This window comes from Zootoca vivipara, chromosome 5, assembly GCF_963506605.1.
Source record: "Zootoca vivipara chromosome 5, rZooViv1.1, whole genome shotgun sequence".
In the NCBI taxonomy this organism is placed as follows: domain Eukaryota; kingdom Metazoa; phylum Chordata; class Lepidosauria; order Squamata; family Lacertidae; genus Zootoca; species Zootoca vivipara.
The window spans coordinates 25,671,157-25,689,254 of NC_083280.1; the positions used below are offsets into that span (position 1 = coordinate 25,671,157).

General features: G+C 45.1%; 1 protein-coding gene across 2 annotated transcripts; it reads left to right on the plus strand.

Moving 5' to 3' along the window:
* The first annotated feature begins 1,184 nt into the window (after positions 1 to 1,184).
* Positions 1,185 to 15,207, plus strand: ZIC4 (Zic family member 4). 2 transcript variants are annotated; one of them, XM_035133438.2, is made up of 3 exons: positions 1,185 to 1,273; positions 9,282 to 9,917; positions 14,753 to 15,207. In XM_035133438.2, the coding sequence occupies exons 1-3, from the start codon at positions 1,228 to 1,230 to the stop codon at positions 15,205 to 15,207; spliced, it is 1,137 nt and encodes a 378-aa protein (XP_034989329.1). In that variant the 5' UTR covers positions 1,185 to 1,227. The 2 variants fall into 2 exon arrangements, with proteins under 2 accessions (XP_034989329.1, XP_034989328.1); XM_035133437.1 differs by lacking the exon at positions 1,185 to 1,273 and having other exon boundaries at positions 8,840 to 9,917.
* The last annotated feature ends 2,891 nt before the right edge of the window (positions 15,208 to 18,098 follow it).

An 18,098-nucleotide genomic window follows, 5' to 3' on the forward strand; every position in this document is an offset into this window, starting at 1 on the left:
AAAAGAAACAAGAAATCCTATCTTTTCCCCTCTTCAGGTCAGAACACTACTTCGGTGTTAATAATAATCCCCAATTTTATATGATGTGCAGAGACGTTGATAGGATTTGAGGCAATCTGGCCTCTGCGCCCCCCCCCCAATCTGTTTATTTTTAAAAAATTAAAACCCATTCCAGAATAAAAATAATTAATAGAATCATAATAATTTATAATGATTCAAAAGTGTCAAGTTTGGACATCCCATATAAAGCCCATCTTTGATTCAATAACTTTATTGAGAATTTTAAGATTATGGATTTATTTATTTATTTATTTCAATCCCCCATTGGAAATCTTTCTAATGTAGTTTATTTATTTTTTTAATAAAAACAACAACTACGAGCCATACAAAATCCCTCTTTGAGCTCACATATTTGATTATTTGGTTCTTATGAAATTAAATAAAGTATATATTCCTCTCCTTCCTATCTCCCTTTCAGGAATATATATATCCAGAAAGAGCTCCTGCAACAATATTTAGACTTGGTCATTTACTTCCTCTGCAATTGGCACAAGGGTCATCGTCACTCCTTCCTATTATTCCTACTTTACTGTTCACATTATAACCACTAGGAACTAAGTCATGAGCTGAATCTATTGCTTTTTGAAGTCACCTCTTAAGTCAGGCCATTGGTTCTCCTTTGAAAAGTAAGAGTTAGACAGTGCAAAAGAGGCAGTTTTAAAGCATCTCATCTTTGGATGGAAGAGTCTTGCAAACAAACACGACCATATTAGCGCCGAGAAAAGTTTAATATTAGGTCTGAAAAGTCTATAAACAATGCAGCGTCGGCGGTGGTAACACTTCTCAGTGCTCAGCCAGGAGGTATGTGTCAGATCAAAGCAGAATTCTGGAAATCTCCTGTCCTATCTCTTCCTCTAAATCAGCCCTAGGGTTGTTCTGTAATATATGCACGAAGTTTTGAAATGTTTTATTGTAAATATATTCCATCTCTTCCATCTCTCTCTCCCCCCTCCTCCCTTCTTTACTTCTGCCATATTTTGGCGACACAACGACTGAGTTCCAAAACAATTTGAGGTTTTTATTCGGGATGGGGGTATTAAAAAAAAATCACGGCATTCTTCAATTATTTATCAATTGCATATAAACTAGACACTTTAAATAATATTGCCACTTTTCTCTACTGAACAGGAACCAAGTTAGAAAATAAGACACAAGGTTCCCCTTGTAATGAGGAAAAGAAAACGACTTTACAGAAACCTTCTGGGACAGTCAAGTAAGTTAAAATATGACTTTCTAGACAATATATGATTCCTCCCCTCCAGTGTTTAACTTGCTTGCATGAACACAAATCAGCTACACAAGGTCCCACCAGCAAGTGCTTAATCCTGCTCTGTGCCTATTCATTTGGAGGTTCTAGAATTAATATTTGACAACTCTCTCATTGAAACAACAACCCCTGACCCTCTGTGATTGCACTGTCACATTATTCTATGACATATTCATCTTGCATTAATTTACGGGCGATTTGATTGGAATGAGGTTTGACATGTATTGGATCCTATTAAAGAAGAAAGCTTTGATCTTGGCGATGAGGTTTACATGATATGTATCATCGTTACCCGGTATACCAGCTTTCCACAATGTGGTTGGCTACCCAACTTCCACCATGCGAGGAGTTAAGTAGGGCATTGATTGACATCTTATCTGACAGGAATACCTTAATCTGAGGCACTAGATTAAGTATTCCATTTGAAATAAACATTTGATTGGGTTGATCTTCAGTAATTCAAGTTTTGAATTGGTGGAAGGAAGAGGGTTTGAAGCCATCCCATCTTCACAACTGGTCATTACCTTTTACCTATTACCTGCTTTGTCATCCTTTCCTGCAGCTTAGCCCAATTAGACATTAGTTTTCAGCAATAAAAGGCAGGGCATATTAAAATACATAGAATTTCTCCTTTATTTTCCATCAGTATTTTCCGTAATATTTTCTTAGCCAATACCTTACTGAATAAAAGGGAGGGTTCACGTTTAATTCTCATCATTATCTTGCTGCGATTCTTCACCAATCCTTCCCACGTGGCTCTTCTTGATTTTGGTGAATTCCTTCCCTTCTCTTAAGTCTCTCGGCTGCCTAAATGCTGAATAGGTGATCAGGAAACACGGGCTTCCCCCTGTATTATGCTCTTACATAATGCATCAACAACTCAGTTAATCCCCCAGATAACTTGGGTTTTAAATGGATTGTTTCCCTTGAAATCATGTGCACGACACAAGTCTTGCACCCGTATATTAGGGTTAAGGCTTAAGGAAGCTTCTTATCGGGCTGGTTCATTTTCTATGAATTCCTACGCTGCTATTCGAAATAAGGCGACAATGTCCGTAGTACACCTTGAAGATTTGCGTTTACAGGCGATTTTTGAAGTGGGAAGGGGTAGAGTTGCATAGAAATCCCTTATTCACAAGACTTTCCTTCTTCATAAGCAGTGAAGACCTTTTTCGAAAAGGTCACCACTTCCCTGCACTGATTCAATGACCCTTCAGAGAGACAGACATAGAAAACGCGAAAAAAGTTTCTGCGGGTCTCAATCGCCCAGAGAATCTGGCTGTTTTAACTAAAAGCTAAAGGTCATATTCTGCTAGCAGATACAGCCTAATAAACTCTGTTAAAGAGATGGGGTAAAGAAAATACTCGCAGCGTATAAGACCAGATGATTGCCCTAAAGTTTAGGAAGTTTATTTATTTATTTATTTATTCATTCATTCATTCATTCATTTGTTGTTGTTTTTTAAAAAGCTTACACTCCCCCATTCTGTATTTACTTATTTATTGGGGAAATCAGCCAAGTGTCGTATTTATGCAGAAATGTAATCTATTCCTTGAGGAAGATAGGATAATATAAACTACAAATGTGATTATATCTGATTTTCGTGCAAAAAAAGGCACCTCAAATTTAGACTCTTTGGCTTTTGAGCCTTGGAACTGATCGAGAAGGTATTTTGGGGAAAAGTGTAAATCTCCTTCCCACAACAGATTTCTGCTGAATCTCCAACATTCAGAAATAATACTGTGGTTTCTCTTATGCAGAAATCTTAACCACATCTTTTCCAGTTCGTGTCTGAGGTCACTGGAAGCAACAGAACACGCCATTGGGCGGCAATCCTGCCGACACTTAAGCAGACATAATTGTCGCTGGTGTCAGTGGGAGGCAGAGGGCAGAATGGCTGCTTTGCTTCCTCCTTTCTGGTATGCATTTATTTCCTAGGCTATGATAAGCAAAACCTGAAACGGAAGAAGTCAATTGTCATTTGTTCAACTTTGCAATGGTTATTAGTAGGTGCTGTCAACGCCGGTTGTGTGTGCGTAATAGGAGGGTTTTTCTTCAACAAACCCCATCTCTCTCCTACCCACTGTCTGGCAGGGCAGGTCTGTGATTCCCCCCACTCCCTGAAACCACTAGGCAACGGTGTTCAAGTTGTTAGGATCCTCAAACCAGTTCACAAGACATTTAAGCAATCTAATTGAAACCCGCTTACATAGTCCCAGTCGTTTCAATAGGTGGACTTAACTTAGCTCTGTGAGTAAAGGGCACCTTGCCAATACTTTACAATTGGGCCACATTGTCCAGGGCAGTCAGTAGGGGGAGAAACTGCGATCCGCAAAACATTTTTTGTGGACAAACGTGCAAGGACTTCTAATTGTCACTTCCACGCCTTATGCGGCTGCGGTCCTCGGGTGGGAAGCTAGTAGTAGTAGTAGTAGTAGCAGCAGCAGCAGCAGCAGTCCAATGGAGCTAGTAACCAAATAGTCTTATTGCCTTTGGGGAGTTTAGATTCTGCTTTTGGCTAGTGGCCGTGTTAACGTAACAGGGCTGGGCGTTATTCTTGGAAAGTGCAGCTCTCCTTGTCATCAAGTTCCTCAGCTCCAGTATTTATATTAGAAGTGGAATGCCTCCATGAGGGCCATGGCAGTTTTAAAATATAAGGCGGAGAGTCCCTGCCATCCCGATTTGTTTATTTGTGGAGGGGTGAGCTCTTCTGCTCTTCTGGTCCTTTTATCTACTCAATATATAGAACAAGTTTTGCAGGCAAAATGAACTACTAAATGAACCGCGCGTGCGCGCACGCACGCACACACACACACTGAAGGAACCACAAAGAAAAGTGTACATTAGGCAGGTAAGAGCTGCATCGCAGATGCAGTCTCCTGGATAACTCTGCAACTTTGTTCAGGCCCTCCTAGTTCTGTTTTCTCCGCCTTCTGGTCATGTGTACAGCTCCATCTGCATCACCACCCTCCCTCACTTGCCTGCTCTTTCTCCTTTATGCGCGCGCGCGCGCGCGCGCGCACACACACACACACACACGAGAGATATGTCTCCCAAGGTACACAACAAATGCTAGGAGTGAGAGCACTAACTTCACCTAATATAATGAGAGAGACACCATGGGCCATTTCTTTTCCATTGGACTCATGCAAGCAGAGGGGGGAACAAGGGGGGGAAACCCCTGTGAGGAACCTCAGGGTTTTAAGTAAGAGCGGATAAAGCCATTAGCGTTTGACAAGAAGCCATGCCAATATTTTAGAATGGCCTAAGCCAACCGATAGTAACATATATATATATATATTGATAAACTGTTCCAGATGTTTTCTCCCTTGACTGAGGACTGTCAGGACTGAAGGATGTCAAGTGTGTAGAGGTGAAGTGGTTGTAAGGAGGGATGAGGAAAACAGCTTTATTTGGAAATCACACTCTCAGTACCTTTGTAAGTAACAGACTTCCAGAGTCCTGCTTCCTATAACGTTTCTTTCTTTCGGAGATGGTCAGGGATGAGGAAGGGAAAAGACGAAATGTTTTTGGCTTAGGGCAAAAAAGCTGGCAAGGGAAGGTCGTCTTGAACTACTGGGGGGGGGGAGTTAAGTTGTCTACATAAACATGTTACGTAAGGAGAGCTAGTTAATTACAGCGTGTGTAACTTTTTAGGTCCTCGGGGCATCAATGTGTGCGCGCGAGTTACATTCATACAATAATAAATACCGATTTAGCTGCCTTTTATTTTATCCTCAGTATTGTGACCTGTACAAAAAATGGTCAAAAACAGGAATATAACTCCCGCTATGGGATAAAGTGTAACGAGATGCTTCTTAGATAATTATTTATGCATGTCGTACATCTTGAACTCAATGTTCCACGATTTAGCAATTCAAAAATATTTTATAGGAGGCAGGCTCCTATTTTTCTGCTTCACGTAAATTTGATTGGCAATTGCTTGAGTCGGGAATTGTTGTTCCCAAGCATTCAAAAACAACATTTAGCTAGCAACTTTAGCATATCCCAAGAAATTGTTTTGATGTTTGCTAAGGTCTGTCTCCGGGGTGATTTTTCTAAAATGCAGCGACGGGCAACTGTTTCCACAGTATAGCTAAACGTTGCTTTAAAAAATAAAAACAAAAAGTTCAAATATTTTTTTGGGGGGAGGGGATAATGGTGGGAAAGCTGTAAGTGTTCAGTGCGGTTTCAGATAGTTTATTTACTGTATGACAGGATGTAAATTTTGCGATGATGAGAGAAAGAAATATTTGCTCTTGAAACTGAAGTTCTGTATCCCGAGAAATGATGTTATTCTCCTTAAATATGTGACTTCCTTTGAGGGGGGGGCACTTTTAATTCACCACCTAGTCTTGCATCTGAAATGAGTTAAAGCCCATCCTATGCATGTTTCCTTGGAACTTCCACTGAATTCAGTTGGGATTACTCTCAAGTGAGTGTTGTGATTGCATCTTTAATAACACTGACCTCACTAATACTTAGGGCATTACCACAAGTAACTTAAGAGCGGCTTTGGGTTTCAGGGCATCACTTGTGCAGCTATTAACACGGGACAGAAAGCGGAAAAGAATATTATTTTTAAAAGTACGTGTCGATTTTGCATTTTACTTTTGCCCAAATGGTTCAGTTTTTTAAAAAAATTAAAATTAAAGGCTCTTTTCGCAGGATGTCATTTAAAAGTAAAAAAAATGTTGCTTGTTCAATGTCGGGAAAACATTCTCAAAATTGCAGTGTTTCTTACTGGATATTAAGTAAAATTTAAAGCTGCCCTTCTGCAGAAAGTAGGTATACTTAGAGTAACTTTTACGTTTAGGAGTTTATGCCGAATTTTGATATTATCCCACTAAATGGAGGAGAACAGAAATACCTGAATTCAGTAATATCGGGTTCCAGCATTCATTGGAAGGGCTCTCAATGACTTTTTTTTGTGGGGGTAAAAATAATAGATCCTAGACTTATATTTTCATCACGGATACAGTACACTACTTTCAATCGGTTTGTTTTCCTTTTGACAATGAGCAAATCTGAGCATCATAACGTCCGATAGATTTATCTGTTTATCTACAGGTTGCTTTTTAAATTGACTTGATCTTTTAATTGCTCCTTATAAATGAATGTGGGCGATTGCGTTTGACAGGGAGAGGCAGAGGGATTCAACACGATGTTTCGCACGCATCCAGGGCTTCATCAGATGGTCAGAGACTTATTAGTTGCCTAAGCCTCCTGAAATGATTTGCAACATTTGGTTTGGGTTATATGCGCCAGTTAATTGCAGGTATTAGGTATTACTTTTTGTATTACTTTTAAAAGGGGGGACATAAATATCGTGTGATCGTGGGAAATGAAAGATGTGGTAGAGCTTAGCCTTTGTTGTTGTTGTTGTTGTTGTTGTTGTTGTTAAGGCTTGGTTCTCCGGGCCGCCAACAAGTGTCAGAAATCTAAATACCTAGTTGCCCAGCTCCGCTTCCCAGGACTTCTGTATGCAAAGCCTGTCTCTTCCACATTGTGCCCATTTCTGTTGGGAACTGGAGTCTCGGAGATTTGCCTGTGCTATAAATAATCAGCAGTCAAACTGATGGCGCGGTTGGGCTGGAGGTTAGGAAGCGAGGGTGGAGGTAGTGTGTGTGTGTGTGTGTGTGTGTGTGTGTGTGTGTGTGTGTGTGTGTGTGTAGCATTGGATACCTCCGGTCCGGGGTTTGGGGTCCACCACCATCGCTGCATTGCTTAAGGGGGAAAAATCGAGACTTTTGCTCCTGGCCAAAAACAGGCTTGGTAACAAACCTGCGCGCTTCTCTACTTCCTACAATGGTGGGTCGTAGGCAAAGGAATTTATGAGGCGGTCTGAGAAAGCCCCGCGCGTCTCCCGTCTTCCGGATTCATTCATAATCTGGGCGATTGTGAGGGCAGGGAAAGGGGACGGAGGAGAGCTAGCTAAGTCTCGGCAGACCTTCTCTGGGCAGTCTCTCTCCTCCTTCCCTGCTGATTCCTGCGGCGGCTTGGCCTAGTCGTATTTCGCCACCCCACCCCCCCGCTCCCCTGTCCCTCGAGAGCGGAAGTTTTGTGAAAGTCCCTGTGTGATGTGTGCTACCTTCCTCCCCTCCCGCCCCTTCTCCATTTTTGTTGTTGCTCTTGCAGGAAGGAAACTGGAAGGGAGTTGAGAACTGCACTTTGGTTAGTCCACAATGAGCTGCTCGGTGGCCAATCAGGCAGTCCGCCCCGAAGCAGACACCGATCTGAGCTCTCCGTTAAATCGTCTGCTCATTACGAGGCTAAGTGAGAAAGAGAGACAGGGGTGGATGTGGAAGAAGAACCCTGTGTGTGTGTGTGTGTGTGTGTGTGTGTGTGTGTGTGTGTGTGTGTAAATGGTTGGGGGCTAGCAGGAGAACAGAAAGCAGAAGGGGCTTGAGCCACGATCCAAGCCATGCAGGAGTCAGGAGATCACTCCGGATACCTCCAAGCGCCTAGCTCTTCTAAGCAGATGATCGGGGACAACCCAAGCGTCTTTGGAAGGGGTGGGGAGAAAGCAACAGCCACCCGCCGGCCAGCCTCGCCACCCAGGCGCTCCCAGGAGCTGCCGCCGCCGCTTGCTCAAGGCCTTGTTCCTCCTTTGGCAACCACTGCTCATTAGCGCGTAAACGACTCGGAGGACCCCTCGTTTCGTGTGGGGAAGACGGTTCCAGCGGCCCTTAATCAGTTAAACGCAGATAAAAACAAAATGCGGGGAGTAAATGCAAACACCGGACAAGCTTGGCGCACTGGTTAGGACTAGAGAGGGAGGGGGGCAAAGGGGGAAGAGGAGGAGGAGAAAGGGAAGGAGCTTTTGGAGGGGGGGTTATCCACAAATGCCGCGCAGGCGCACTGCTTCCCGAGTCCTCTTCCTCCCTCCCCGCCCCTTTACCCCTTCCTAAATCTTTTCAGACTTCAGCGGGGACCTGTCAGCGCTGACTTCGGTCAGGCAGCTTCGGCCAATCAGCGACCGCCCTGATTGTTTAGCTCTCTGGGTTGGAGCCTAGTCTGTGAAGCGCTATTCAGTAGCCTCCCAGCGTCCTGCTGCTGCTTCTCAAAGCTTATGGGATTCCACGTAGGCATTAAAAAAAAGGAAGGAGGAAAAACACACACACCAAAAAAATAAAAAAGAAGAAGAGAAGGGGGAGAAAAGAAGGGGGAGGGGGAAAAGCGGGGAGCAAAAACAAAACAAAGCCAAATAGTCCAGACCAAGAGAGAGGGAGGGGAAAAAACCTTTTACTTTGCGGGTGGGGGGGGGGGGACTTTCAAAAAAGTTTTTCCACCGCTCTTTCCCTCTTCCTCTTTCTCCCTCGTTCCCCCCTCCTCGGCGTCAGGTGACTTTTTAGAATTGTAGTAGAACCAGGAGAGCTTGGAGGCTTTGGGGGAGCCCAGTAATGGACTCTGCTGCACTCTCCAAACGGAACACGGCGCTGAAATTACTAGGCTTGGCAGGGGCTCCTCGTCATCGTCATCACCGCCACCATCACCACTCCCCTCAGAGCATGACAGGCTTCGCCGGGCATCCCCACTCCATGGTTCCCACGCACCCTGGGGAGTACGCTGCAGAAAGCCGCCTCGGGCTGAGTCCATTCCGGTCAGAAAACATGGGGCACCACCACCATCCTCTCCATCATCATCATCACCACCGCCACCACTCTCATCCTCCTCATCACTCAGCGGCCCTTAAGCTCAGCCCTGCCCCTCAGACTCATCCCCACCATCCTGTGACAGGCCAAGCCGAGGTGGTACCCAGTCCAGCAGGAGCATTTGGCCCGGCGCAGTCAACAACAGTCCCTTACGCAGTCCCTCACCCAAGTCATGCTCTTTCATCAGGTAGGGAATTCTTCCTGCGCAGAGATCTGACAGCCCCAGTCATGCCAGGGCTCCCTTATCAACATTCTGCTGCTACAGGTTCTCACCATGGAATGTTTGTCTCAACAACAGGTAGCTACCCCGGACACCATGCTCACCACCACCACCACCACCTCCACCACCACTCAGAAGCCGGAACTCCCTCGCTTTTTACTGGACTCCACCATGAGCAACCTCCCCATGCAGCTCCAGGTGGCCATCTAAACGGACAGATAAGGCTGGGGCTACCTGGAGAAATGTATGCCAGGTCTGAACCTTTCACGCCAGTACCAGTCTCCAGGACAGATCCTTTTGCTGCTTCCTCCTTCCACGGCTACGGTGGCATGAACCTGAACGTGAATTTAGCTCCACACCACGGCCCTGGGGCTTTCTTCCGCTACATGAGGCAGCCCATCAAGCAGGAGCTCATCTGCAAGTGGATCGAACTGGACCAGACTCCCAAAAAATTATGCTCGAAAACTTTCAGCACCATGCACGAGCTGGTGACTCACGTCACCGTGGAGCACGTTGGAGGGCCGGAGCAGTCCAACCACATTTGCTTCTGGGAAGAGTGTCCCAGAGAAGGGAAGCCTTTCAAGGCCAAATACAAACTGGTCAACCACATCCGAGTCCACACGGGGGAGAAACCTTTCCCTTGTCCTTTCCCGGGATGCGGGAAAGTCTTCGCTCGCTCGGAAAATCTCAAAATACACAAAAGGACGCACACAGGTCAGTATGGAAAGGTCTTTCTTCCATCGTGTTTTGTTCAACTATCTGCTGCATGTGCGATCTCCCCACCCCCACCCCCCACCCGCTATAATTCTACATAGAATTAATACTAGTCAATGAAGATCGGGTCAATAGTTTGTTTTGATTGTTGTCTTTCGTTTGAAGAATTGAGGCGTGTGTGGATGCATAATGCTGACGTGGATGTGTATGTACTGTACGTATGCAAGAAGGGTCTTCCATGATTTAGATCGGGATTTCCTGGAGAGGGGAGAGTTAAAAAGCCCTATAGAGACGGAAAAGCATCCAATCTTGATGCAAGCTCGCAAATTAGGAGCGAACAATGGAAGTTGCAACTTGTCTAGGCAGTTTTGAGTGATGCTGCTGGGATGCTGCTTCTGCCGCCTTCCTTGTGAGAAAAGCACAGCTGCAAGGTCCCCTCTTTTTGTTTTGTACGAGGAACCCTGCGATGTTTCATCCCAAGTCTTCGTAAGAGCCTTTTCCTTCTTAAACTGCTACGGAGATTGAAATATGGGAAGGTGCTCTTTTGGAACCTGGGAAGGAGGGAAGTAGTGGTGTATGTTTGGAGTTAGTTTTGTCTTCCTAGCCTATTCATTTTGAATGGTCATGGGCCAGAATTATGAAGGAAATTTTTCGTCAGAAATAGCAAGCATTTCTAGTTAACACAGAAAGGAAAGTTATTTGAAGGGGAAGACCTTGCCGACACCCTCTTTGACCTCGGAATCCACAGAAGCATCTGTGGTGAATGAATGAAACTGGCGATATAAAGTTTTCAGACTTCCAAATTCAGCTTGTGAAGTTGTACACTATGAGTTAGTTTAGCAGCCGGTGTTCTTAGCTTTTTATTTCCTTCTCCACTCCGCTCCTTCCTATCTGACTCTCTTTCTCTCTCACACACACACACCAGAAGATAATAAATAAGCCCTTTTGGAAAATTAAATCCGTTCCACTGTGCAGTGGTGGGTTTTTTTTTTTTTTTGCACACACACTCCCTAGCCTTATAAACTCCCAAGAAAACGACATAATCCTATTGTAAGATCTCCTTACAACCCAACGACTCTCTCTCTCTCTCTCTCTCTCTCTCTCTCTCTCTCTCTCTCTCTCTCTCTCTCTCTCTCTCTCTTTCTGCAGTTCTAAAATGTCGTTGCCTTAACTGAAGTATGGTTAGATTCGTCCCCTCCCCCCTCCAAAAACTACGTTTAAAATAAAGCTGTGCATTTGATGGAGAATATTTTGTTATTTTATTTAAAATATTAATAATGCGAACGACACCAAGGCATCTTCGTGTTAGGTAGGAAAGGACTGAAGAGCACAGTTCATCTCTTAATTACAGTGTTTTTCTTAAGTAAACAAACTTTTACTGCCCTTTAGCCGCCTTCTCCTTTGAAGTCTATGAAGCAGAAAATGGTCGGATTCTTGGTAAATTTGACCTACATCAGTGCAACCAGTTGAGTGCTCGGGAAGGGTGCGGGCTTGGAGTTCAGCATTCAAAATGTAATACATTATGTAGTCGTTTCGCTTGAACTTCCCTGCTTAATTAATTTATTTTTGCAGTGGTGGTGGGCTAGGCTTGGGATGGAGAGAGGGAGAGGTGGAGGTGGAATCCTTAGGCCTTATTACAATGCAGCGTTTTCGATTGACCCACCCCGCCCTAAATTCTCAAACTCAAATGTTTCTGAAATGGCAATAGAACTTCCTGCAAATTATTCATGAAGACAGTTCTAGATTTAAACGAGAAAATAATTGCCTTCTCAAATATTAATGACGTTGCGTTTCCCTGAGCCTGGGCAGACAGGAATGGGTTTCTGGAGATGAGGGAGGGAGGGAAAGAGAGAGAGAACGAACTTAATTCACAATAACGTAGCACAGGTATCAAAAGAAGGAAAGCAAAAATCACTTCCTTACCATCAGAACTGGCCAAGGGACAATTGTGACCAAGGTGGTGTTTGGGCCGCAGTAAGAGAGGTATGTTTTAACTTGTAATTTATAGTGCTGGCGCTGCCAAGCTCAACATCCCTCCTCCCCTCCCCCTCGAGAATTTTGCAAATACTTTAATCCAGTCCCAGAGTTGGGAGGATTATGCTAAAATCTCCCAAGCTGTACGTATTGCACTCCACAGCGAGTCCTGTGAGAGCCACAAGTGTGGGTAGAAAATGGCGGCGCTGACTCGCTGCAGTGTGTGCGCGCGGGCGCCCCCTCGCCCCCATCCATCCTCAGTCCTCGCTTCCTCTCTTCCTCTCTCCACCCCCAAACACACACTTTCAAAAGTGCGGCGGGTCAGAGACAAACATTCAAGCACATTTCCTTTTGGCCGATACATATTTACGCGCGGGGAATCCTTTCCTTTTGACGGGGAACTGTAACATTAACCCCTAGGCCTGAAACCATTCACAGATAATGCGCTGCAGCCAACAACGAAGAGCCCCCTTCTCCAATCATGTATTGTGGCCGGGGCCTTTATTCACCCCTGCCAAGGTGCCGAGGTGTGGAAGGTGGGGGCGTAAAAGAAGCTGGCCATTTTTATTTTTTATTTTTTTGTTGCTGCTCGCGAGAAACAAGACCGGTCTTATACCACGACGTAACTCACTCCGCTCGATCGCTGGGTTTATGACGGGGCCTCTCCCCAGGGCCTCCTAACTTACTGCTTGCCTGTGCTACACCAATCCTCTTGATTTGTTATTTCAGCTGAGTAGCGGAAGGTCAAACTGTTTCTTTACAAGGAACTATAATTAAAATACTTAAAGAGCCGTCAAAATATATAGATGACCTTCCTTTTCTTTACTCTCCCCGCCAAAACAAAGCAAAATGAGTAAATACCTTTCGATGCAGGTACACACGGAGCCTCACTTGTCATGCCTAGCCTGCTAAAAACGTCGTTTTCTCTCAGGGCCTGACCAATATTGGTATTTGCCACCGATATTCTTTAAAATGTGGGACCATATTTTACCCTTTGCAATAACTAGCCGTCCAGCACGGCGGATTTCCCTGATTCATTACACCAACAGAGAATGGAGGTTTTTTTGGGGGGGGGTAGCAGTTGCTTAGCTCCCCACCAACATTTCTTAAAGAACACTTTTGCCTTAGCACATTCAGTAGACACAGCTTATATATATATTAAAGTCTGAATATACAACATGACCTCATTAAGGAACTCATGTTTAAAAAATGCTACACAAACAAACACACACTAACACACACATGCACTTACCCTGCTATTTTGGCAACATTTGCCTCTAAGAAACACATAGTATCCTGACCTTCATTTCCCATCCCTGTCAAATCTGCGTTATATCATTTTTGCGCGACTTTCATACGCAAGCGTCTCTGTCTGTTGGTTTTTCAGACTAAGGCATCCGTGCCCCGTAGAGACACCAAAGCACGTGGCTTCAGCGTGTTTTCCTTTATCGGTGAAAAATTGCCCATGCAGTATTTGGTGTACAGACTATCTCCAGTAGATTTCCTGGGGAATCTGGCTTCCTTCGGTCTCTCATCCCCTCTTCACCTTTCCAATATCTCATCCCGCATATGGTGTTTAATATGTTTCCAATGCATATCATCTAGTGAGATCAATGAGTTATCTCATTGACAATGCACTATGGACTGTCGTTGTTTTTCTCTTTCTCTCCGCTGCTAAATATGTCCCTGTCTGTTAGTTTCTGCAGATTTTCCTTGGTAGCAAAATGAAATCTTGGCCTACTCAGTAAGGCGTTGGCTTTCCCAGCAGAATGCTACTGAGATCCTTCTAGATTATTAATCCATACTAAGGATATGTAGTGGAAAGATACTCTATCATAGACTATTCGCCAGAAACTAGCAGAAGTGCCTTTAGGTTAAGTTATGTATTAATTTAGTTATTTCCACATGAATTTGAGAGAGGTGATAGTTGATAGATAGATAGATAGATAGATAGATAGATAGATAGATAGATAGATAGATAGATAGATTTCTAAACCTGTGCAACACTGGTTCAACGGTGGTATTCTAAACGATGGTTTTAATGAGCTTGCTGCTGACATTTGCTCATGGTTTCCTCCAAAGCCTACTTTGCAATCCCACTTTCCTCAGAAGCCTATTGGCAAGGTAAAATGTGAGCTCTTGTGCGACTCTGTGTGTGTGTGTGCAAGAAGAAGGCGCCTTGCAGCATGTGGAGTTGTTTATGTGGGAGTGCCCGAGACTAGTAAGAAACTATGCACCACAAGGCCACGAATCCGTTGGTTCTGGGGTTTCAGATCCTAACCTAGGTTATGTAGCCATCTCTGAAGTAAAGGGGTTGTCAGGTGAGAGAGCTTGGAGGGGCATTTGTGAGATGCGAAACGTGTGTCCAAATGGACACGGGCAATCGTACGGGAAAGAGAAGCGAGCGAGATGGGCAAGGAGCCTAGGGAAGAGAAAGCGTTGTCCCGGCTGAGGCACCATATCGTCGCCTCAGGCCCTTCATCCAAGGCCTGGACAATTTCCACCCTTCCTCTGGAAGACAGGCATTGATAGGGATGAACACACAAACTCACACACGAAGCTTCCCCTCCCTTGTCATTTCAGAAGACCCCACAGCTTTAGAAATCTCCCCTCACACCCTTGCAATCCTGTTCACATACAGTGATGCTAGCTAGGCGCTTCTGCTGGGTTTGGCTCCACCGCCAGAGAGGGATCACTGCTGGGAAAGCGAGGTGGAGCGAGGGTGACACAGACCTCATCGCTCAATAACCTGTGACCTGCAGACACGCCACTCTGCCACCCCAATAAAGCACGCACACCCGCACCTTTTCCCACCCTGGTCCTTTATGCAAAGTCTCCCTGGATTCCCTCTTTCCTTGCAGGCGAGAAGCCCTTCAAGTGCGAGTTCGAGGGTTGCGAGCGCCGCTTTGCCAACAGCAGCGACAGGAAGAAGCATTCCCACGTGCACACGAGCGACAAGCCCTACAACTGCAAAGTGCGAGGCTGTGACAAGTCCTACACGCACCCCAGCTCCTTGCGGAAGCACATGAAAGTCCACTGCAAGTCCCCACCTCCCAGCTCGGGCTACGAGTCGTCCACCCCGTCGCTGGTGTCGCCGTCGTCGGACTGCGGCCGGGAGCCCCCTCAGCCGCCGCCGCCGCCGCCGCCACCGCCGCCCGCAGCGGCTTCCTCCACCCAGGCGGCAGCGAACCTGAGCGAATGGTACGTGTGTCAGAGCTCAGGGGCCAGCGGCATCCCGACTCCACCCAGTAACTCTCCGTCACCTCACCCGGGAGAGGCCGCTTACACGAACTGCGAGCCCCGGTCCACTTATTAAAGTCAATACGGTAGGATGGCCCGTCGCCGCCGCCGCAGGCGAGAGTAGACTGCATTGTTCTTTTCGGGGTGCTGTGGATCCTTGGCTCACACTGGACGAACGGCGGGTCGGCAAGGCCCGGTTCTTGGGGGAGGGGCGGAAATCGATCCCAGGCCTGGGGAGCAAGCCCCCTCCCCCTCCCCTCTCCCCAGCCTCTTCCCTCTTCCCCCAGTCAGTCACCTTCGATCAGGAATGCTGCACAGGCTATCGGAGAGAAGATACAATGGGGGGAGACCTCCTCCATCTCTCCCCCACCCCCGTTTTGTATTTATTATGGCACACAGGACAACAGACCCCCCCTCCCGCCCCCTCCCCCTGCCCGCACCTCTTTCCATGAGCTCTTCTTTTTATTTTACACCCTCCCAGGGCAGACTCCGCGGACCAACTCCTTCCCATACGTTTACAATGGCCTCGATTTGAATGGAAACATCCTTTTGTATCAATGAACCAAAGTGTTTTAATACGGATTTCTAGCTGTACAGCTGCGATCGTCGGTGCTGGTATCTTGTGATGGTGTTTTTTCTTGGACAGTTTTATTAGCCCAGTGTCTGGATTTTAATTGGGTTTCTTGGCGGGGGTGGGAGGGTGGGCTGTGTGCGTGTGCTTTTTTTTTTCCAAAAAGGAACATCAATATCTATAAATATATTATTTGTTACCGAACTGTACAACAAATCGATCAATTAAATACTTTGATTAATTTACCAGTTCAGTTGACGTTTTTTTTTGGGGGGGGGGGAAATCTCTTTACTGCCCCTCTTTCACCAGTATATTCTTCCCACTTGTCACTAATAAAACAGACCCAAGGGTGGCTTAATGATTTATGGTACATTTTAATTTACACTAGTAATGGATTTAAATGCATAAACATATTCTCCTTTTCTCTTTCCCCTCCCTCGCATTATTTCTGTTGAATTGTGAGTTCTTGTGATTCCTTAGTGGATGGAAGGTGAGATCCATGTTAATTGGAGAGAAGGGGGGGGAGTTGTTATGAGTGACGTAATTGTGTTGAGTTGCTTGGATTATCCAAAAGGATTCACGACGTGTCGATTTTTCTGAACCCGTGGTGTAAACCCAGTGGTGGTCTGGTTTTCTAACGCACAACAGTAGTTATGTAAAATAACAATTCGAAATATTAATTATTATTTTTTGTAACGGTTAAAATAAAATGGTTTTAAAATCTTGAACATATGTCGAGGTCTCTAAAGCTATATGATTCTTATCAGCCCTATGTGAGTCGTTGCCTCTAGCTAATTCCCCAGAGGGGGGGGCGCGCGAAATGCTTGTGGAAATGTTATTACAGTATATGGATTTCATTTACTGATTCTTGCTCCTAAACGCATCACTTTGTAGTAAGACCTATATACTTCAATGAAACTTATTTACAGGCAGTATATTTAGGAATGAGGGAGGAGGCGTGGTTCATTGGAATCGATTTTTAAACTATGGAAAGGCCCATTTGTCTGTAGGCGCTCTAAGATCTTAGCCAAAAAAACCTTCTACAAAGCCATTTCCTTCAGTTCAGTGAAGGAGAGTGAAGCAAAACGTCCAGCCCAGTCTTTGGGTTAGCCATGTACACACCACCACCACCAACAGAAATTTCTTATTTCTTGTGGAATGTATTATTACTAGAGCAGTCAAGTACAACATTTTCCTGTTGCCTAGAATGGACACACTGGGGAATGTGGCTCCAAAGGGAATGTGCTCTGAGCGTCAGTGAGGAGGGATAATATCAAAACAATATATCCTCTCCTACCTTCCTTAACATCCCCACATTTCTGAACTCTTTCTTTCTCTCTTCCTTGTGCAGCAGGACCATAAGCATATTTACTCGGAAGTAAGTTCCACTGAGTTCATTGGGACATCCCAGTGGAAGTGTGAACACCGTGGTACTTACGTCTGCAGATGGGGCTGTTGGTGTCATTAAGGCATTCACATTAAAATAAATAAATAATAAATAAATAAATAAAATAGAAGTAAGTCTAACTATCTGGCTATCAATCCATCTATCATCTATCTACCTTTTGAACAATGTCCATGCATTGGTTCCCCATTCCTTCTCACTGCCTCAGCGAGAGATCCTTAATAGATCGCCGAGTTACATGAACGAAACATAGCAAACAAAGAAATAACCACCCCGTCCCGATTCTCAGGATAAAAATTAAAACAAGATATTCGTTGTCATTACTGCTGCTGCTCGTTTGCTCCCTCTGATCTAATGGAGCCGTCGTGGAAATGAGAAGGTAGAGATGGATGGATGGAGGCCATCTGCGAGAGATGCTTCCACCTTGTCTGGAGTTGGGTTGCCCCCTCCCCGCTCCGTCCCTCGGCCCTCCTCCCTCCTCTCCCTTTTCTTCTTGATTTCTTTCTTTGCAGAAGCGGTTTTTGGATGTGTAGGCTAATCACCTTTAATTTTTCATTTGCTTGTTACAGATGTCTATCCCGTTGCTCTCAAGGTAATCTAGACAGAGGCAGCTGAAAAGCCCCGCATCTTATGCCTTAGACATCAAAGCAGTCTCTCACAATGAAAGTATTTCTTCGCAACGGTGAATCTTCATGGTGAGTTAAGATTTCTATAGCAATAGGCAAGTCATACTTAAAAAGAGTGAAAAGCGAAGTCTGGAGCCCGTCCAGTCTTTTCATGAAGGACATAATATTTAGGTCTAACAGATTCTCTCTCTTTCTCCCCATCCCCTCGCGGCTCATTTTCTTTCTCCCATCCTCACCGACGTATATATAAAAAACAGAAAACACCCCAACAGCGCCAAACCACATTACTTACTTACTTACTTACTTACTTACTTACACACACACACACACACACACACACACACTTGTATGTTGTGTTCGTGATG

Bases quoted from the DNA above. Each gene is read 5' to 3' on its own strand.
- ZIC4 (XM_035133437.1), top strand. From the start codon at position 8,840: ATGACAGGCTTCGCCGGGCATCCCCACTCCATGGTTCCCACGCACCCT. The intron at 9,918-14,752 runs GTCAGTATGGAA...CTTTCCTTGCAG, and splicing joins ACACAAAAGGACGCACACAG to GCGAGAAGCCCTTCAAGTGC.